This window comes from Leptosomus discolor, chromosome 2, assembly GCF_034619465.1.
Source record: "Leptosomus discolor isolate bLepDis1 chromosome 2, bLepDis1.hap2, whole genome shotgun sequence".
In the NCBI taxonomy this organism is placed as follows: domain Eukaryota; kingdom Metazoa; phylum Chordata; class Aves; order Leptosomiformes; family Leptosomidae; genus Leptosomus; species Leptosomus discolor.
Genome location: NC_141392.1, coordinates 7,943,319 through 7,965,436, shown reverse-complemented (window position 1 = coordinate 7,965,436; position 22,118 = coordinate 7,943,319). Strand labels below are relative to the sequence as shown.

The 22,118-nt window shown below is 38.3% G+C and overlaps 1 protein-coding gene across 1 annotated transcript in view; it reads right to left on the bottom strand.

Annotated features, from left to right (window-relative positions):
* Positions 1 to 22,118, bottom strand: part of THADA (THADA armadillo repeat containing) — a 164,248-nt gene that overhangs the window by 59,457 nt on the left and 82,673 nt on the right. Inside the window, exon 29 of the mRNA XM_086460579.1 lies at positions 1,754 to 1,869. Coding sequence (XP_086316705.1) covers positions 1,754 to 1,869 — 116 coding nt within the window. The remainder of the gene's footprint in view (positions 1 to 1,753; positions 1,870 to 22,118) is intronic.

The window sequence follows — 22,118 nt, the reverse complement described above, 5'->3', positions numbered from 1 at the left end:
AGGAAAGTTACCATTCTCATTTAAAGACTTAAAATGCTTATGCTGAGTCAAGTCAAAAGGTCTACCAAATCCATCATGATGTCTCCACCTGGGGCAGAGAGCAGACGCACAGGAAAGGGAAGCACAAGAACAGTGATACTTCCCAAAACCTGTCTCTCAACCTTCAAGGCTGCTGAAGAATTCCTTGAGCCAACTGTGATATTGACATACTTAGTAACCTCACCAGGTTTTTCTTCCATGACTCTGTTCAATCCTTTGTTAAAAAGTCACGTAGGTTTAAAACCAACAGCATCTTGTATCGTGGAGTTCCATAGCTAAACTAAAATGATATTAAAAACTTCATTATTTTGTTTCTTTTAAATCTGCCACCTTGTCTTGGAAGCGATTCCAATTACCCGTCTCCTTTCCACATGACTCATGGCATTAGATTCTTTTTCAGTGTTATCCCTCAGATGTCCCTTTTCCAAGTTAAAAAGAATCTCAGCCTATTTAGTCATTCCCCATCTAGAAACTATTCTATACTTGTCAGTCTTTTTACTGCTTCTCATTTCTACTGTATCTTCTTTGGGATGTACACAACATTCAAATATACAACACAGATTAATACACAAACATAAGAGTGTTTTGTGTTTTGTTCTGCATTCTTTTTATGATATTTGCCCCCTCCCCTTTTGGCCTCTACCAAGAATCAGGTGATTTTTTTCAAACAAAAAATCTGCTTGATCAACCACGCTTTCCCCAAGTCAAGCCCAGACTGCTTTATTCACGTGCATCATTTCACAATTATCTACACCAAGTTTTACCTGATGTATCATCACACTCTCAGGAGACACTTCTATACTTCTCTAAGATCAACTGTATCTTCATTACCCCAACTCAGTTAACACTGGCAGAAGACCTCCTCAACCCACCACTCACCCCCCTTCTCCAAATCACTTATGATTTTGCTTTCGATGATCGTAAGCAACAAGTTTTATCAGAGATCCACACTAGACTGCATTGGAGTCCTCCCTCCACTGTGCAACTGTACTCTGGAATATTTTACCCAGTTATTTATCTACACAATTGTGCTCTCTGTCCGCAACTGATTCCCTTGAAGTTTTTGGTGGGAATTTTCAAAAACAATTGATGAGATCAAGTAGACTTCAAAAAAAATTGGAAAAAAAATTAAAAGAAAAAAAAAAAAAGAGTTTCTTGATTGCAGTATGTAGGTCATCTGAGGATTCTTTTACAGAAACCTGAGGAAAATGTTTCCAAAACTATCTTGGACTGTTTGTGGGCAGCTAAATACTCTCGATAGTTTGAACAATTGCTATGACATTTTTCTACTACGTTTTTGTAAAGGTCAAAGTCAGAGAAAATAGTAACATAAAAAACTTATGGCATATTTTTCTTAGCCCAGAAGCAGCATTCATGCTCTAAAAGCTGCTTCTGCAGGCATTTTCATTCATACTTTTATTTTAAAAGACTGGACAATAAAATTTAGCTGAGAATGAACTAATAGAAGACTGAAAAACAGTGATGTACACAGGTAAAGCATACTTAGGTTTTTTCATCTTTGCTTTTTGAAAAAAAAAAAAAAAAATCATCTCAATTAAAAAAACAGCAAGCCAGTAAGGCATCTAAATTTTACAGGTTTCTAGAGAAATAAATCTGTCCACCTTGCCAAAATAAAATAAAATAAAATTAAAAAAACTCATCAGCCAAGCCTTCCATATCTGTATAAATACAGATATTTTCTGTTTTATCTTACCTTTTAGCCAACCACAGTTTGGTTCCTACACAGGTAATGATGTCACCCAGTCCCTGCTGAAAGTCCGAACTAACGAGCTGTTTCGATTCCAAGTATGATTGCAGCAAGTGAAAAACCTAAATAAAAAAAGAAAAAAATTAAAATCAATGCTAGACTTTCTAGTTAATGCTTTTCCTTCAGATAACTGTAAGATGAAAACAGCCACCTGGAAAATGAACAACTATTACTCAAGGAAAAACATGTATTCATTTGGCATAACAACAGATAGAATCTTTAAATCCTTAAATTACCTGTTCTTTAAAGTTCACTTTTCCCAGTAATTGAACAACAGAACACAGAAAGTGCTGGAAGATGTTAACCTCCATGAAGCAAGCAGAAGACAGCTGGGCAAACCCCACTCCTAGCAGCCCTTGCCACCTTAAGCATCGCTCAGCTTTCAACTTCCCTGCGGTGCGACTGGCTCACCAGTGCCGGCACACCAGCACAACCCTGGCAGCTTCACCTACTGGATGGAGCGGGGCTGCTTGCATCGTACAAGTACAACCAAGGAGACAGGGAAGGGTCTTTAAAATCGACATGCTGAGCAAAAAACTTTTTTAAAGGCAGTAGAATTATCATCTATAACCAGTCTGAAGCGCTGACGGAAATGTATCTTTATTCCTGCTCCCAGGATCCTCCATTCAGGGCTCCAGCCAAACACAGCGGGCAGCTGGGTTTCACAGAGAAGGGAGATGCTCACACCTTTCCCATGCAAGGACGGAAAAGACTGAGCTTCTGCACTGGGGCTGTGCACTGACTGTGCTATCTCCTCCAGAACTTCACATAAAAGCCTAGTAGACACGTCCTAGCTACTAGGAAAGAAAGAATTCAAAATACCAAAATAGAAAGAATGACCTGTAACTTCCTGGATTACACAGTTAACAAAGCAAATCATTTCTGTTCCTCGAGACCTTCCTTTGTTACTCAAAAAGAGCTTTTCCAAGTAGTAGTGAATATACAGAAAAGTGTTATGAAAAAATGGAATTAAAAAAAGATGTATAGTCATCTAGATCATAACCATGAAAAGGAAATATTGGATAACATGAACACTGTTACCAACTGTGCAGTGGAGAGGGAGTGTCCAAGCCCAGCCTCTGTAGTACCCATCCTCTCTGCATGTGGGAGAGGGTGTGTGACACACACTGCTGGCACAAGTGACGATGCCCACATCATCCCACTTAGTTTTTACCTTTCTCGTTCACATGCAAGTGAACGGGAAACACCTACGTGAGTTAATGTCCCAATGGTAAAACATGCGATATGGGGTACAGTACTGAAGCCAAATGGGAAAGACCTTGCTCGGGTTAAGGAGTTTTGCCTGGATGTACAATTTGGAAGCTGGGATAGGAGGAACAGAGTGCTACCTCTCCCTCTTTCTTTAACTTGCCTTACAGCCTCTAAATTTGAAATTCTGTTTGCCTACACAGGTAAGTTACATTGAAGACATGACAGGGTTTCCATGCAAATTGAAAAAGTACATCCCTCGTTATTTATTGAAACTGGCGATATACAGAATTTAAGAAGCTTTAGAGGTGTTATCAGACTATTTCTGAAAACACATGCATGAGCACTTTATATGGAAACACTCTTAAAGTGTGAGAGTATTAGCACTTCATACTTGCAAAGTGACAATTTTATGACTAACACATCAAGCTGGGGCCTTCACTTCACTTTGGGAAAAGAAAAACCTTTGTAACCAGATTTTTACATCTCAGATCTTGGTTTCCTTCATTCCAGCTGTCGCTTGCTCCTGGGATTATATTATTTTTGTTTGTTTGCTTGTTTTGGAAACACAAGCACTGCCGCATAGCATTAACTTGACACAATTTCATCTGGGCTATTTTTTTGTGAAATTATTCAAGTGGAAAAACAGCTGCAGTGGTTTCAAGTAAGCATGGAAACAGAACAGAAGAGATGTCAAGAGACTATCTAATCCATACAAACACCGAGGCAGGGTCTAAACATTCTCCAATGAAACAAATGCCTAACTGTCCTAATCCTAAAAACAGCCAAGAAAGCAGATTCCAAAATATTTGTATGCAACTTCTTCTAATGTTTCACCCTCAAAATCCAAGCTCTTGAGGTAAGGTGTTCCTCTCCACTCCCACCCTTGCCCTCATGGTAAACAACTGTTCTCTGGCCGCCATTCAGTTGGTTCAGATTTTTTCCTAGTGAGGTACTTATTAAACACAGATCCCACTGGGGCCCCTTTGACAAGAACAATGAAATAAACTCCTGTCTCCCTGTGTTAGCAGGTGCTCTGTAGGCAAGAAACATCCTGGAAAGATAGCTGTGTCTTGTCTTTTTTTCAAATCTTCTGAAGTCCCCTGTACTGAACATCACTTTGTTGACAGCAGACCATCTTTCCAAGACCTTTTTGAAATTTCATCTTTTTCTACAAAGCACTTTGCAAAAGTGCAACCTTGCAAACATTTGAGAGTGCCAGCAGAGGTGTTTACCTTGAATCCTCTTCTTTGGCCTGTTCTTGCCTGTGCAACTGTCTGCTTATTAAAATGGTTTATGTAAGTATCTACTCAAATTAACCTTCTTCATGAAAACTAAAGCACCAAGTTGCCACTACTACTAGTTTCTCTGTATTTTTTTGTGGCTTGCCCTTAAGCTCTGTTAAGTAATGGACACTATAGAAGAAAAAGGATGAAAAAGAAGAATAATAAATAAGCACAAGCTCTTCTTATTGCCTGTTGTATCTTCTGCTAACTGAAAAACATTTGGTGCCTTAACATTTCTGATTTGATTCTTCTGTGCTTGTGTTCATTTCCAGGAACGAGAAGGGATTTACCTGTAAGCAATAATATAAAATCTGTTTCACAATTATGAAGGGGCTATCATATTTTTCCTAGAAGCTTAAATTATTTTAATCTCTTCAGCTTTGAAAACAACTGTCAAAATGCCTCCCTCCTAAATATACAGGAAACCTAAGTAGTGTGATTGTTCAAGCAGAAGGTCTTGAGAGAGGGAGAACTACTAACTAGGTCAAATTTGTGGATTTAAATTAGTCCAGGTAGGAAAATCAGTACTGAAAACGCAACCAAAACTCCTCTGCAGTTCGGTCTCTGTATGAACCATATCCTTTCAATACTAGTCAGACAGTAAAAAGCAAGAGGACATGAGCCATATTTAAGCAGTAGAACTAGAAGGTCCCATTCCTGTAAGGGTTTGATTCACTCTCGAAAAACTTTGTTATTCATCAAAGACAATGTTCAACTACTACAGTTTACCCTGTTCCAACTTATGATGCATGCAAAAATCTTTATTTTCTCATTATTTTTCAGTGCAAGCCCTCCATCATCTATTCAGGTCCCCTCACCAAATTTTAGAGACCTAGAAATCTTTCCTCACAAAGGAATTATTTTTTTTTCAGCATAAGATTTTAGAATGCCTAAAGTAAATTTGAAATTGTAATTAATGTCGGCATGTTTTATTCAAAGCCTTATTTTAGGTAAGCTAAAACTGGAGACAACCGAACAAGCAATCTGTAAAGTTAACCTCCGTTGTTCTTCACTTCCATCATGTGTGACACATCATTCTCTGGCTTATAGTAATATTGCTGTAGCTTCCATCATCTAAGACTACAAGCCAGGCAATGTTGGCATGGGGAGGTAGCAAGTTTTATGAGACTGTTTGATACAGATAATAAAATAGACAGGCTTTCCAGCACATGGCTCTCCTCCAGTCCAAAATACTACTCAATTTAAATTCCTCTGATAAATTCCTCACTTACACATAAATGCAATGAGGTCATGGTGTTCCTTTTGTATGTGAGATTGACTTTTTATTACACTAAGGCAGTATATTAATGATTTTTTTCTTTTTTAAAGGTAGTTTTACAAAGGATTTGCACCACCTGTAGAGGAAGGTTTATGAAGACTTAGGGGATGACAGTGATTATCTTTAAACTTGACGTGAACTAAACATCAAGAAAGCAGCCTGAAAGCATCTTTGAGACATTGGGAGTTTTTTCAGTCGGACTGAAGATACAACACCCAAGGTATTGTCTGTCGCTCTGTAGAACCCTGTGTTAAAGATGGTGAGCTGCTTTTCCTTCCCTTAGCAGGCTGTTCAGGAGTCAGGCTAACACACCAGCAGGACTGTACAGACTGCTCGTCAGCCTGGGCAAGAGTTAAGACAGCGCAAGCCATGGGAAATCAAGATACTTGGATACATGATGGGGAACGGTGTGCAGCGATTGACCATTCTGAGTCCCTTTGGTCCATGAGGTTCTACTAACTCTGAGCCAGCAAGTCCTATACCTGCTGCAGGTAAACCCACCAGCATAAGAGGACTTCTTAGTGCAGAACAACACAGAAACAAACAAAATCTCCCAACAAACAAAAGCACCAAGCCAGCTCAGCTGTGACACTAACCTAATAAGCAAACCCCACGGACTCAACATGACAATGAATGGAAGTCACATTCTGCTCTCCAGCCACTCCCAACTTCCAGTACCTTCCCTCCCTTCCTTGGCATTATGGATGCTTCATCCTTGTTCTTCAGCTGTAGAAGCGTCAAGAAAAGGGGAAAAAGCGGAGGAGAGCAGGGAAGGGAAGAGGCAAAAAAAGGAAAGAGCCAGCTTGGTTCCCTGCTAGTCCATCAGCACACATATCCTTCTGTCTGGTTCACATCCATCCCCCACCAAACAGCATGCTTTTGGATGCAATACTGACAGACCTCTGTGTCTCCCTGTCATGACATGAGAAAGTTGAGTGTTTTCTTTGTACCCAAGTAGACCTTAAGACATAACATCTGCTGTTTTCCAACGTTCATTTTGGATGATCAAGTAAAAAAAGCTTAGTATTATTTTTTCAAAAAATACTTAAATGATTAGACATCAGCTGAGTCAAAAACATAAATCATGAGAAGCAGGAAAAGACATTTTTCTCTACCACATCAACTTTGATTATGATATGACACTGATGGTTATCTTTAGCAGCTCTCATACCAGCTCAAATTGCTGTATTCAAGCTGTGAAATACACCATTAGAATAACGAAGCAATGCAATGGTGGATAAAACTTATATAAAACAAAATTCAGCAAGTGCCTTTAATTTTTCTTGATGCCAAGAGGTCTGCATACGTACAGAGACATTGCAAATATTACACAACATTTTAACACAACACAACACAGAGCTGATCTATGGTGACACACTTTCTAACAAATTAAAATTAACATTTTGTAGTATTAGCATTATTTTTGTCAGAGGAACTGATGTTTCTGAAATTTACAATAAACTTTTAATTTCAGACATGAAATAATGATCACTGCACAAAGTGCCCTTTTGAAACAACCAGATTTTCCAAAACCTAAACTGTACATTCTCAGCATAGGTCATTTACCTCACTAAAAAAAAATACAAAGAATACAGATGTTTCACCAGCTGAAAGAAAACACTATGTAAATACTAAGCTTGGAAAAATATGCCACTCACCAAGCTATGAAGGTTGAAGCAACAAGGAAAGCGAAAAAATGGTGTTTGCAAAATGGCAGCAGTAAGGAGATTACTGCACTAAGCTAAATGTGGTTTTTCAGAATTGTTCCATCAAAAGCTTTTGCCTAAGTATTAACCAGCTAGCGAGAAAACCTCAAACACAATTTTTCTTTTCTTCTCTCATTTAAAAGCAGATAAAATTTTATTATTCTTGTATGATAAATACAACTGCCAAGTTATCTCTGTATTCTGAAAGTGAGGCCCAATTTCTCATTTTTTTACTATGACCATGCAGATAAAAACTGGCAAGCTGCTTTGACAGGTGAAGGCATTTTTATTAGGATGATAAGAAGTTCAAAGTTACAATAATTATCTCTAGGGAACAACAAGCCCTACAACCCCCTTTTTTCTTAAAGATGAAAAGTGCCAGTCTGATAATTACAATGGGACTAAAAACCTCAACTACCTCCCCCCAGTTTTCCAAGAAGATACCTATACAAAAATAGATGGGAGAGTTTATAACTATCTGGTTACCTTCTGATATCGTCTTAGTCTACAAGAATTTATATTTGTGGAAGATAAGCGTAATATTTTATCACCAGTCAGCATGGTACGAGCACAGTCCCTGCAGCTCATGCTAATCTCACAAACAAAAGCAGCTACACAAGCTGCAGGGTAACAGTTTAAAATTAGTACAGAACCACAGTGCACGAACGTGTTGCGCCCGACAGCGCTGGTGGCACCCCTGTGCCCTGCGTTCTCACGGCATATGATTCATCCCCTGCCACCCTGAGGTTGAACAACTGTGTGGATAGATCAATTCTGTCACAAACACTAAGGCTTTCCTTCATCTGAGGTATTTAATTACACGAAAAACAGAGAGAAGGTGGTGCCTGGGGGCAGAGTAAATATTTTTAATTTATTTCCACTTTTAAATGACAATATATTGAAGAGGAATTTGGAGTATTTATCAATTCCCTTGCCATCCCCAAACACACGTGCTAGAAAAGGCATCATTTATTACATTGTTCTCATAGTCCTGGATCATTTATATATACCAAATTATTATAGGTATCACCCTTTGTTCCTACCACCTCTTGTCTTCGAAGTCTTTAATTTCATGATGGTAATTTCACACCTAACAGATCAGATTATTATTTCTGCCAAATATAAAGTACATGATTGTTGTATACGATTAGTATATATGAATATTGCTTCCTCAATTTTGTTTTTGTATGAATTAATAAATTCAGTCTGAAATTGAAATATTTCCCTTTGCAAATATTTTTCTGAAAACTGTATAAAATTTTTTTCTTCCTTTAAAGCAACAGCTGGTTCACAATTAAATTTTTCCATAATATCAGCTTTGTTTTCTCAGCATATTTCATCATTTAATTACACAATTTTGGTTTATTATCCATGAGAAAGTAGGGGTTTTAAATCCTGCTTCCAAATATATCCATTGAAATTCATAAAGCCAGGTTTAGAAAAGAATCAAGTTGTTTTAATTAAAATGCAGGCAAGCATGTTTTGATTGAATTAAGAAATTGTAAAATATGGTATGAAAGCAGCTAAAGACACGAATAAAAATACAATACTAGTTAACTCTATGTAACTGAGCAAGAATAACACAGCTGTTTAATAATCTGGAATTTAGAAATGTGCCATAACTAATGAAAGGTACAAAATCCTGAACAGCAGCAAAGTGCCTTTCTTCTCCGTGACAGGCAAATAACACAAAACATACATTATCAAAAATGTATCCTTAAAATTGAAGAACTCCTGCTTTTGTCTAAAACAGGCCAACAAATGTGAAATTTCACAGACTAAAGTTCTTGCAATATCATTTGCAATACCATTTTTATTAGTTTTTTCTTCCTATTTTAGTCAGGGTGAAATTGAATTCCAGCTTGAAATTTCCATATGCAACTCAAATTCTGTATTAGGAGAAAACAAAACAATGAGAAGATTGCTGCCAGCTAACCTCATATTCACTAGTGTCATTTACTTGAAAGTCATAGCTGAATTTTCTGTTAAAGGTACACGGTTTGCCTATTCGCACAGAAGCCTGATGCCAGGTCTGAGACTATAATTATTAGGACTTTTTTTACCATTAGGATTTAAGGTACTTTTTAAGCTGTCATTCATCTTATAACTAAAGGTACGTGCGCTGGGCAGAGAAGCCCAACCAAAAGACCTACAAACAGATTGGCTGATGAGAAAACATAAAACCCCCACAAGCAGACGGCACTAAGAGAAGACAAAGCTGACTGATGAGTAAGGGTCTCACATACCAGCTTGACCAGAGGCGAAAGAGGCTACTGTGGAGCTGGTGGCACTTCCATTCTCTGCAAACATACCTGTTATCTTCCCAGAAGCATGTAGCCAAAACCTGAAAGCCTAAAGAAATGAATGCACCAGACTGTGCATTGGATGCAGTGAAAAATTGTGCTCAGCCTGTATTTCTGACTGGAACAAACAGCAAGAAGGGTACAATGAAGTCTCCTCTTCCAAGTCTTTACCATGCCATCATAAAAACCTACCCCTCACTATCTTAATCCAGCTACTTCAAAGGATATAAAGCTTTCCCTCTATTTTAAACAGCTTTTTTCCCTTTTTCTTTTTTTTTTGGGGGGTGGGGGGTGGGCGTGGGTAGTGAAACAATTTGAAATTATTTTTTTTCCCAGACCACATCCTCGTAACACAGTTATCCTGAACACATCCACATGAAGGAGACAAAATGCAAATAAAAGACCAAGGTACACACCCTTGTTTACTGAGGGATATTTACAATTAGGAAGAGTATTAAAGGACACAGCCACCCCACTGACACTACGCAGCTGACATCTAAGAGACACGGTCAGTACTAACATGTTTATGAAGAGTGCTCAGAAGTACACTGCTGCTTGACCCCGTAGCTTTGCTGGTTTCAGCGGAGGTGACCTTCTGTCTCAGGAATGTCTGCATTAACATACAAGCTCAGAAAATAATTACAAGTAAGCTATATCAATTTGATGCTTTTATTTCCTGAATTCACATTATAGAATAAAGTGAAGTAACACTTGCAGGTTCAGAAAACAAATTTGTTCCATCAGCTAATGATTTTTAACTAATAGACGAGAAATTACATGCAGGTCTCTCTCAAACGAAAGAAAAACATTCAGTATTTTTAAAGTCTGAGGAATATTTTGCTACATTAAATGTCCAAGTGCAGGTAGCTATACCCATGAAAAAACAAAGGAGTGCTTTTCAAGGTCATATTACATCTTCCCAAAGCTTTTCCTCATTCATACATTAAGTCAGTCATAACCTGTCACTGTACATGCCTCTGTGGATGAGAATCAACTTCCCTGTCCATCGCTGTGTTTTTACAAGCATATTACCACTTTTCATGTCTCCATTCACATCTGAGGAACTCAATATTAGCAACTGCACTCTTTTGTCTGAACTCTAAGCCAACACTGTAAATCCTGCTGACCTTAGTTCTTCCGTGGCAGGGATTACTGCACCTCTCTTGGAGTGCTAATAGGCAAAATGTCCCTCTCAAAGAAAATTCTCACACAATCAGTTGCTGGTAACAACGGGGACGTCAGGGCTACAGCTATACAGGCACATCAAACACAATCCATGTTGGTGCCTAGACCCTGAACTCAAATGTCATACTCCTCTGTCACAGAGTAACACAGCTGAATGCAGGCAGAACTCACAAGAATCTTCCTCTGTCAAAAATAACCCCACAAAAAAGGAACACTCAACTGAAACGTGCAATAGAAGTAACTATGCGTAGACAACACAGCTAGTGTGTGGGCTTAACTTGTAGATAAGGCAAACTGAATTCCAAGTGTAAATGTTAATAATGAGTAGTTCAGCTTTACAAAGGCAGTAGATCAGGTAACAGCGCAAAGAAAGGCGCAGGTAATGCAAACTCTCTCTTTTTTAATTACAGTAACATCTAGAAAGTAATTCATGTAAGAGGATCCCATTGAGCTGTACCATGAGAGGGAAAAGACAACCCTCAGTTGAAGAGCCCTCCTGTATTTTTAGTCCCACTGTATCACAAGGCAGAGTATTCGGCACAGGAGGATATGGACAGAGCCACTTTCCAACAAGGAAGATCACCTGAGAGAAGAGAGAACTGGCTTCCTGAAATACACATCATCCTTTTACTTCTTTTCCACGAATAATGAAGAAATAAAGCTTTAACTTATGTAATAGCATATTGCTTCTCAATTTTTGTAGCCTTCCCCTGCCATCCCCTCCACACCCCATTCCAAAAGCATTTTTATAGAAGAATAAATGCAGGCAAGGAAACAGAGAGATGAAGTGATTTAATTAAAATGTACAGGGCACGCATCCGAGAGACAGACTTAACTCAGACCCTTTAAGTTCCAGTTTACAGACAGTAAGCATGTGCATGAGTATTTATGTGGGGAGAAAAAAAATGACAAAATTATGCTTTAATAATTTTTTTTTTTGAGCACTTTGCTCTCCAGAGAAAACAGAATACATATGTGCCAGTAAGATGTAGACTGTACCACCAAAAACACACAAGAAAATATAGACAGTATTTCCTCAGAGTTCTTCAGCTTTGGACCACTGATTTTCCTGAAGTTTTCTGCTGGTATCATATAGTTTTTGAAACTATGAAGTTCATAAAAACATAGATAACTTCTGATGAAACAAACTACAGCAAATACATGAATCATGCTACTGCTGAAACTCAGCAGATTTCTGCCTTACGCATATGAACAAGCTATTTATAAATTTTTACTTCCCATCAGGCTCAGCATGATGTCAGCTTACAATAACAAGTTAATGTTAATGTTTTCCAGTAATTTTCACAGTGCCATTTAACTGCAAACACCCTAGCCAAGGTAAACTTAAGGGCAAGGAAAGGGCTAACTGTATAATCAGAGAACAACGTTAATGAATTTTGCATCTCTGCTTTGAACACTTGGAATTCTACTGGCAATATATTTCTCTCTTGTTCCCAAAGATTAATCTCACTAGCTAGCGGATTACACCTCCCCAAAACAGCTCAAATATTCCTTCTGATTTTAATTAGCTACAGAGCTTCATTGCCTTGTGGATTTTTCTCCCCCCTAGAGAAACAAGCATCCTACGCTATCACAGAAAATGCCAAACTCAAAGCTATCAAACGTTTCCTGAACTCTAGTACACTCACGCGCTTTGTTTTACAACCAGCAGCACCATGGCAGACGAACGCTGTCTCTGCGAATTCACCAGTAACAGACAAGTTCCAAAGAAGAATGATGAAATTTGCTGGGGCTCTTCTCTTCACAGGCATTAGAAGTTGTTCAGGAGGATCTGTTCTTTATTCTTTTTCCCCTTCTCTCCTCCACTTGCATGCAATTGCTAAGATGTGTTTTTGACAAAAGGGAATGTCAGTAGCAACATTTTTTATGGAAGGGTTTTTTTTTTGAAAAGTAAGTTCTTCCAACGCATTTCCTTACTCAAGACCACCTTCTCCAACATTTGCACATGCTTGCCTTTGATTTTATTGCCCCAGAGGAGTACAGCTGTCTCACTGTCTCTAAAAACAGTTCTAAGAACAGTTTTTTAAAGCTGCTGTAGCTTAACCCTCCACTCGCTTTGGATATTGAACTGCATAGAAGGTGCCTTCTGAACACAGCGGTGCCAATGCTAGATGGTACCATGCCCACCACTTGTTTGACACTGCATCCTGCTGAACTCTGACAACGTCAAACCCGGTAGCCAGGCTTCTAACAAAAGCAAACCCTCCACTCCTTTCAGTCATGAGTTAGGTTAGTAGAGGCCTGCTACCTAAACTGGGCAAATCTTTCCTGTGGACTGAAACAGCGCAGGGACAACCACTAATTGATCTATAGCAGCTGCAACACCCAGTAGGGGACCAGTGATGATCAGCTGGATGGGGACTGCTGGGCCCAAGCTGTTTGCAGAGCACAAACCTACAGAAATCTGTCATTAAAGCCTCAAAATTGGCAATGAGAGCAATGACCAGGCAATGCACTTATTTCACTACATGCCAGATTTGCTCCAGGCAGCTGAAAACAGTGATGCAAGAGACTGTCAAGACACTTCAGTACCCTTTCCCTTGCAAATAAGCACCAAACAGAAGGCAATCAGAGTATCTCAATGGATTCTTCAGTGTCCTTCGCCTCCGCAATCAGTACCAATTAGGTCTGTTCTCCACTCACCATTCCACAGGCAGCATCCTGTCACTTTTGTGTTTTATCAGTGGTTCCAATTGCAACAGCACCCACTAAAATCAATACTTTCTTTAGTTAATAAATTAAGCACTTTCTGTTTACTACCTTTAGATAAACTAAACCAGAACCTAGGGAGAGCTTGCCATTTTAAGTCACTTTACAGTCTGAATTTGGCAGAATAGAAATGAGTGGAAGCCACCACTACCCTCTTTCACATGTTCCCATTACTTCATTCATAACCTCTGATAAACCATAAATAAAGCTGCAGAAAGGTGCCACACAGAACGGCGGCTCATCACGTAGATCTTCTGTGTACCTCCATTATCACAGCGTTGCAACCTTTGGAGCCCTAGGGGTGTCTGTGCCATACCCTGTCCTAAATCCTGATCACAAAGTATCCATGGCCTTAGTCATCAACAGATACTGCTGGGGATCAATGGTTTATGTTGAAGGATCATCACATAACCCAGCATAATTTTTTTGGAAGCAAACTACAGTAAAGCACATATAACAGTACAACGTACAATTGCTTCAAATAAAACCAACCCCAAAAATATCTCAATTTGGTGAAAAGGACAACAAAATGAATTAGCAAGATGATGTTGTCAAAAGTTACTGTATCCATGGAGGTAGCTTATGAGTTTACTTAAATTCCATGAGCTAACTGCACTTGGAAAACCAAAAGAATTTATTTGAAACCAAGTTCCCTTTTTCCCACTCCAAACACTGTCAAGGCTTTTCTGTGCACTTTATCAGTCTTGTTTGCCTTACAAAACATTAAAAATTATCAAACAGCTGCAAAAGGGGAGTCCATCTATCTATTTATTTACTTAATGCTGAGGAGGATGAGTGCTTTCCTAGTAAGCTACAGATAACAATAGAGTAAAAGCTTTTTGTTAAACAAGTTAAAAGGTCAAAATAAAATACTTATTGACGACATTATGGTTTTCACTACAAAAATCTGTGAAGAGATCCCGTACAGATACCATTGTATACAAGACAGTAACAATACCGAGTATGAATGTTTTGTGTTACAAACCATGAAAGAAATGCTTCCTCAAATTTATCACCTAGTTCTCTGGTTTAGTTAATGTACAAATCGGGCAAATATCATATCTGTCACCCGAAATAACCTTTTTTTTTTTTCTTTTTTCCCAGGAGAATCAGGCTAGCTGAAGAAGACGATCCAAATCAAGCTTGTCTAGGAATTCAGTTATGAGTATGTGACAACAAACGCCTCCTACTCACAACACATGACACCAAAATTGAATGGCACCATCGAGGGACACCTCTGAAGTGTTTTATGCTTGTATAATTGCAACATGGCAACTGTTTTGAGGATTTTTGTGGCTAATCATGGTATTGTAACTCTATTCAACCAAGTTGTTTCTGTAAAACCCCAGGATTACCCATGTAGAGCAAGCCACTATAAGCCCCACTCATGTACTGACTGAATGAAAAAATATATATGACTGACTCCCAACTCCTAAGCCTTTCTTCCTGTCGGTCCTACGTAATCTTTATAAAGGTCACTGAAATAAAACTGAATTAAAACATAACACTCAGATGGAACAAATTTCTCTGAAAGGAAAAGGCTGATGGAAAAACATTAGCAAAACTGGACTAGTTAAACAGTTGATGGAAAAATGTGTCAAAGGCTGCAGTGGTCATAAACACCTCTCTGAGGAAATCTGGCTGTTAATATCAAAGCCTACCTCACTCTGAGAGATTGACAAACCCAAGAAGTTACTGCAGTAATAATGTGAGAGCTGGACGTGATAAATTTAACAACATCCACAACCCGACTTAGGAAATATTTAGGATGAGATCATGTATTTGGACCATGTGATCATGGAAGTTCACAAATTAAAGTTCACATCAAATGAACTTCTTGTTCAACTGTTCACAAAGTACCCACATTATACAATACTGAAAACAGCTTTAAATGTCAGAACTATTAATTCTTATGTCAGATTAGATTAAAATGACAATGCTGTATATTCAGTGTATCTGTCTGAAAGGTCTTTAACTTAAAAGTAGCTTTTTACCTGTCTAAGAGTGCAATACGGCTTTTCAGAAAAATGAAAAATGAAGAACATGAAACAACTCTATAACAGTTAAATTACTTAGCAGTTCTATTACCTTAATTAATACCATTTATCTACCACTGTTACCATCGGTTCATATTTTTTTAGGGAAAACTGTATTACGCTTTTATTGCCAAATGCAGTAGGAGGTTACAAAGCTAGCTTTTTCCTCCTCAGTGATGACTGAGCACCAAGACACCATATTTTATGTTTTAAAACTAGTTAAAAATAAAATGCTCATTTTGGCTTTTATAACCTCTTTCTTTCACTTCTGACAACAGAAGATGCCTAATGCTGCAAGATAATTTTTAAATGTCTCTCAGAGTACAAAAATCCAAGAGAAATAACTACAGTCGTAAGAGTATTACCTCATCAGTTCCTAAAATCTACAGAATCTCCTTCAGTTTGATTAATTTTGAAATAATTTCTTACAATATGATAATCCAGAAATATAAACGATCGACTCAAACCAGCCAACACAAAAGCATTTCTATTGCTTCATTCTTTTTAAGGTCACTTTAATACAACACTAACTCGTCCCACCACAGAGGTTTGAAATCCTGCCTGCCCAAGGGGTGTCCTATGAGGGAGTGGTACCCAAAAGTGATTACACCAAGTCCTGTCCTTTTGAAATGCTTCAGGACTAGCTATGGGCTGCAGTTTTACACTGCAACACCAGATACGCACATACTGCACATGTTTTTTATTAGATGTTACATCAGGAAACACATATTTTGTTCCCAAGTAGTTGTTATGTTATGTCTTTCAGAGTGTTACTATGTCCATCTCTACATCCTCCTTAGACTTTTCTGGAAGTGGCTAGTATCCACTAGATGGGACAATAGTAGCATCACCATGGCACACATGTATCTCCATGACGGTATTAAATACTTTCCTATCAACATAATAACCTAAAAAGTATGAAGTATGTAGGGTGTTTCATGTACCATACTGACAATACGATTTAAAATTTCTTACTTGTCTTGAGTCAATCGGGGTTCAAAAGTGACTCCATTCCAAAGAGCAAAGGCTCCAGCTGGTATTTCTTATGGCACAAAATGATTCAATAAATAAAAAAATTAGAATGAAAAGAAACAAGTCAAATATGCACGCAAGAATACCTCCGTTCATATTTCCTTTGCAAAAAAGTGATTATTGGTCTGTCTACAGTTTCCTGTTCTAATTGCTAGTGGTGTCCATTGCACCAATGAGACAAGACAGTCAGAAAACCAGAGAAGAATAAATAAAAGATTTCTTGCGATTTACAAATGTAAGGCGAGTACATAATAGGCATTTTGTTTGCTATAAAAGTGTTTCGTGGGGAACAAGAGAAGTTTTAAGTTGGCTTTTCCTACCTTAAACTATTTTTTTCTTTGAAGAATAGCAACTTCATATTATAAAGCTAAACAAATGCACGCATCTGGACTGTGGAAAGGAAGAAAAGGTGCTACAAAACCTCAACTATACTGAAGTCCAACTCAGTATGAAATATAAATGCTCAGTATCTTTCACCTAGGTAAAATATTTAAGTGCTGAATTCCTCAGTGATTTCTTGTAGTAAAACAGAAGTTTTAATCTTATTGTTGGTGCATGTGCACCAAAAAAGGACAAATCTGATTTCCAAGGTTTGAAGCTTTCCCAACACCCACTTCTGACACAAAGACCTTCCTGCATCTATGGAAATACCTCTCTGTATTTGAGAAAAAAAAAGAAATTTAATAACCATGGCTTATTTCCCACAATAAAACCAGGCCAGAATGAACTACTATGATTTGGAGAAGTCTCCTGCCAAAATCAGACCAAGACATTCATTGTAGATGTGAAGATGTACTGAATCTGAAGTGTGCACTTCTGAAGAAAAGCCACTATACAGAAGTATTTGACATGCACTTCTGACAGCATGGTAACAACCCTGCTGCAATAAGCAACAACACGCCAGGACAGCAGCTACTCTTTAAGAAGAGATGCAGTCCAGAGCAGAGATATGGAGGAGTAAGCACCTGAAACAAGAGCTGGCAGGAGGGAGTTATAGTGAGTGTGCCAGGGGAAACAGGCAGAGATAACAGAGGTGCAAGCCTAGAAGGAATGAGGGAGGACAGAATAGAAGCACCTGCTGCTTATCGTGCCTTCAGAAGCCTCACTCATTCTTTGCTTTCTTGAAGCTGTGTGGGAGGTTTCCATACTCCCAAACATCAACTTGACCCTGATGATCCAGAGACAACTGGTACCTTTTTTGAAGGAAAGAGCAGAGGAAAAGGAGGGACCTTGACAGGTCATAAATTTGGAAGCATCTCTATTACCCTCTTGGCATCCCCCTTGTCCTCTTCTGCAGTTAGAGCACACCTAGGCTGTTTCCAGGACCTGATGAAAGCTCTGCAGGGTACTTCAAGCCTAAGAGCTGCCTGCAGCTCCACTAGAAGCCATATTTTTTATGAGCCAACTCAGAATCCACATTATTCATTGAGGGTTTAGCAGCAATGCTGCAGAACTGGGAGCATGTTGTACTAGACCCCGGAAAACAAATTTTCCTTCAATAGAGAATTGCTCCCCACATACAGATATTTGCTGTATAAGAAAAACATAGAAAGACCCCTTAGAAGCAATACATCACCCCTACACCTTCAAAAAAACCCCCTCCACCACTAGATACAAGTGTAACACAACTTCTTCTCAGTCCTGCCCCCACATAAGCTTTCTGTCCCATGTAGTTTCTTTATGTCAGTCAAATTTCTGTACAATCCTTCCTCTGCCTGCATATCCATTTCCCATTCTCTTCTGGCCCATGAATAAACAGCATCAGAGGAACAAAACCAGAGGAACATATTTCCAGACTATGCCATCAGTTCAGATTCAGAGTCTTCAGAGCCTGAGTAAAAAAACCCACTTTAAGTCAAACAGCTATGTGAAAATGGCTTCAAAAAAATTTTAGCACCATAACAATAACTACTTCAAAAATGTAGATACTCTAAAATAGTAAAATTAATAAACTCAAGAAAGAAACAGTGGTAAAAAACACCACCGCAAGAAATGCCTGTGACATACATAAACAGCAAAAAAGTAAAGCAAGTAACATGCTTTAAACTTGGCTGAGGAAGGAAAAAGTACAGTACATTCATTCAAAAAATTTCTGATTTGACTCATGAACACTCTGAAATGGCTTTTCACACCTTGAGAAAGTGTTTTATTCTTGTTTTGTGTTCACTTTGTTTCATTTTTTTAGATTTCCAGGTTTTTCCTCACCTCCTTTCAATTTTTTGTTCCACTGTTTGAGATTCTTGTATCCTGGCCTTCAGTATAGGTAAGTTTTTACTGACTAGTTATCCACTTAAAACCACTCACCCCTCTTCATTCACTTCTCCCATTCAGCATTCTTTTAAATGCCAATTTTTCCAGCTTTCTCCTCCTTTCATGGAGGGTATTACTCTGCTTTGTACACAGGCTGAGAAAGCTTCCAAACACCAAAGAAAGCACCTTCCCATATTTCTCACTATAGCCTGAACTTCTGAAAACACAGAATATAGTAAAAAGCTTTCACTCTTCATAAATATCTTTTTATACACCCTCAAGCAGTCAGAACTTATCATGGATGGGTATTTTTAAAAGTATATTCAGGAATTGTATCCAGGATTATCCTTTTTTTGGCTCTGAAAGTTTTAAAGACATGGTTTCTAGATCAAAAGGAAAAGAAAAAGAATCCTATGCGGGTGGGACAGAAAACATGTTTTTGGAGATGAAAAATGAACTCCATGGAGTACTAAATTAATCCACTGCACCACCTAGGAGGATATTTTATCTTCCGTACACTTTACAAGTTTCAACTTTTCCCTTCCCAACTGTAAAAACATCCTCTGCCTGCGACAGAGTGATAGGATTGCTTTCCTGACTAATCATGAGGGATACTTAAAGATTCATAATACAAAACAGGTGCAAGAAATATGCATAGAATTGAACACTTAAAAAATTTAGACTTCACCAGAGTTCAACTGCTGTTCTGGGAGGTCTAAATCAAGTTAAGCAGCCAGTGCCTATAATAGTTCAACTCTCTTCAGGAAGATTTAAGTAGCAGAACACTGTGCCAACAGTATTTGTTTCTAATGTCTCCATCATCTAAAGAAAATAACCTATTTACTGTGAAAACTGTACCTATAGGAGGATTTCTCTTTCCTTAGTTTAATCCTAACACTTAATAAAAGCTGTTCTATGTAACCACGTTCGCATGTAGTGTTTTCAGTCACTGCACATTTATCCAAGACATAACTAGAGAAGCCAGCTGAGCACTAGTGATGCTGTAAGGCCGTAACTGAACACCAGGCAGGGTACCTCGAATGGCTGCATCACAGCCACCCTGCAATCTCTGCTAGCAATGGGGGTTGCAGGAGCTTTTGTTCATTAAGGAGTGGTACTAGGTGCACTGGATCAGGGGGTCCAAAATATTTGCATAGCAACTGCTTGCCATACTTATAGTAATAAGCGTCAAAATCTAGGGCATGAGAGAGAAGGAGGCAGTGCATCCATCAAGGCATCCATTCCAGTTTACAGAGCGGGCAACCGTCACACTCTCCCTGGCACAACCCAAAGTAGTCCTTATAGTCACCTTTCAATTAAAAAGAGCAGCAGCCTTGTTTTCACTCATTGATGAATATTGCTTATTCCACACTAAAACCACACTCTTTTTGAAACTTCAAAGATGTGAACACAAGGTTTACAACAACAGCAACTCTGCGTATCCTCAGGTGCTGCAGGAAGCACCTCAGTAACGATGCAGAAACTGAATGAAAAGACCTAGCAGAGTTGTAAGAGCTGTCTGAATCTATGCCCTTTTGAAAACTAGTGACATGTCTTAGGAAGTCAGAGACACAATATTTGGGAACATTACTAATGACAGTTAAAGCAATTTCAAAGCACTGTCCAACTAGCAGATCTGCCCAGTTAATTAGCAGTACCACTGGAGGTTTTTCTAAAAAAAGCAGCTGCAAGAAAAGCTCTGGCAAAATCTCATCAATGGTTTTCTTTCAGAGACTGCCTCCTCCCATTCTTGGAATGTAGTTGCATTCATAAATAAAATTTTGTTCTCAAATGGTTACTGCCTCCTTCTATCAGTGAACCCCTATGTAACAGCTAATACGAATTTACAACACGAAGAAATGTGACAACTGTTCTGTTATTGCCAGCTACATATAAGCGAATATGTTTTCAACTCGACATCAGTATTTCTTTTCTCTTTGTACTAATCTTAAAAGTAATGCTTATCTTGAACTATAAAAACTGAGCTTAGAAAAGAAACATCTGGAAGGAAGTTTGATTGGAAAACGTTTAATTATAGCAGGTTTATTTCTTTGATCTGTAGATAATGTAACATTTGTTTACTATATTGAGTTTTTATAAGCCAACATTGAACTGCTACACTGCAAACTTTCCTGCCAAGCCAAATAAAATGTAATTTACCATAGTCAATGTTTCTGTGCTACTGAATAAAGCCAAATAAACAATATGCTACTTCCCCATTCATTCTCTCAGACCCTAGAGATCCTTTGTGTTCAAAACTAAACAGGAAAAAAATATGGTCACTGAAACCCCTGCTGGTAATTCACATTAAGGAGTTTTAGGTCAAGGTATCGAGTAGTATACCTCTCTCTCTGACTCATCCACAAGAATCAACATCCAAGAATGACTTTCAAAATATATTTGCCTAATTTGTCTCCTGTTGTCATGTTCTCACACCCTAGCCACTGGAGTCTGTGGGTTTTTACTACCTATTCAGTCCTGTAATAAAGAAGGTTCTGTGATTGCTTGCTACCTCTTCTTCATACATCATTCTTCTATTTTCAAATGCTCATGTTTATTTAAATTATCTTTATTCCTCTGAGTAAGTGTCCAAGTATTAAACTCATAAAACATGACAGTGATTGTAATCTCAAATACCTGAAGCTTGACCTTCCTTTGTAACAACCTAAGCTACAATCCTCCTCTCAAAGGAAGGAAAAAAGGCACCCACATTCATTAGGCAGGCTCTACTTTCATCAACAACAATCCATCTTAACACAACTCTTCTGGATAATTAAACTACCTAAAACATTGATGATTATGATGACCACAAACTGCTTCTTTTCATCAGTACAACCATGTACTTAATTTTACTCTTCAACAAGGTCACATCCATACTTCTCTGGCTCAAGAGTACTCTATGCCAAGACAGCACATGCAGATGTTTCTCCAGCTGCTTGGTCTGTCTCACTCTCTTCCTAGGCTTGTGCTATTGGCCCTTGCTGGAAGCTGCACACCGACTCAGACAAATCTTTCCATGACCCAGAATGGCTATTCTCAGATTATATTCTTGCCCAGGTTTTCTCGCTGCTTTAATGAAGTCTCCAACCATCCTTTAAATCAATTTTTCCATCTTTAAATCAATTCTTCCAGCTCTCCATTAACATTTAAAACATCAGCATATCCGAAGAGTTAATAGAGATAATTTGAAGTTCTATGATTGCACAAATCTTGCTGTATTCCATAAACTTCACAAAGAAAAAAAAAGGAACAGTAAATCACTTTCATAAAATCCCTGTACAGATGGCAGAAAAAT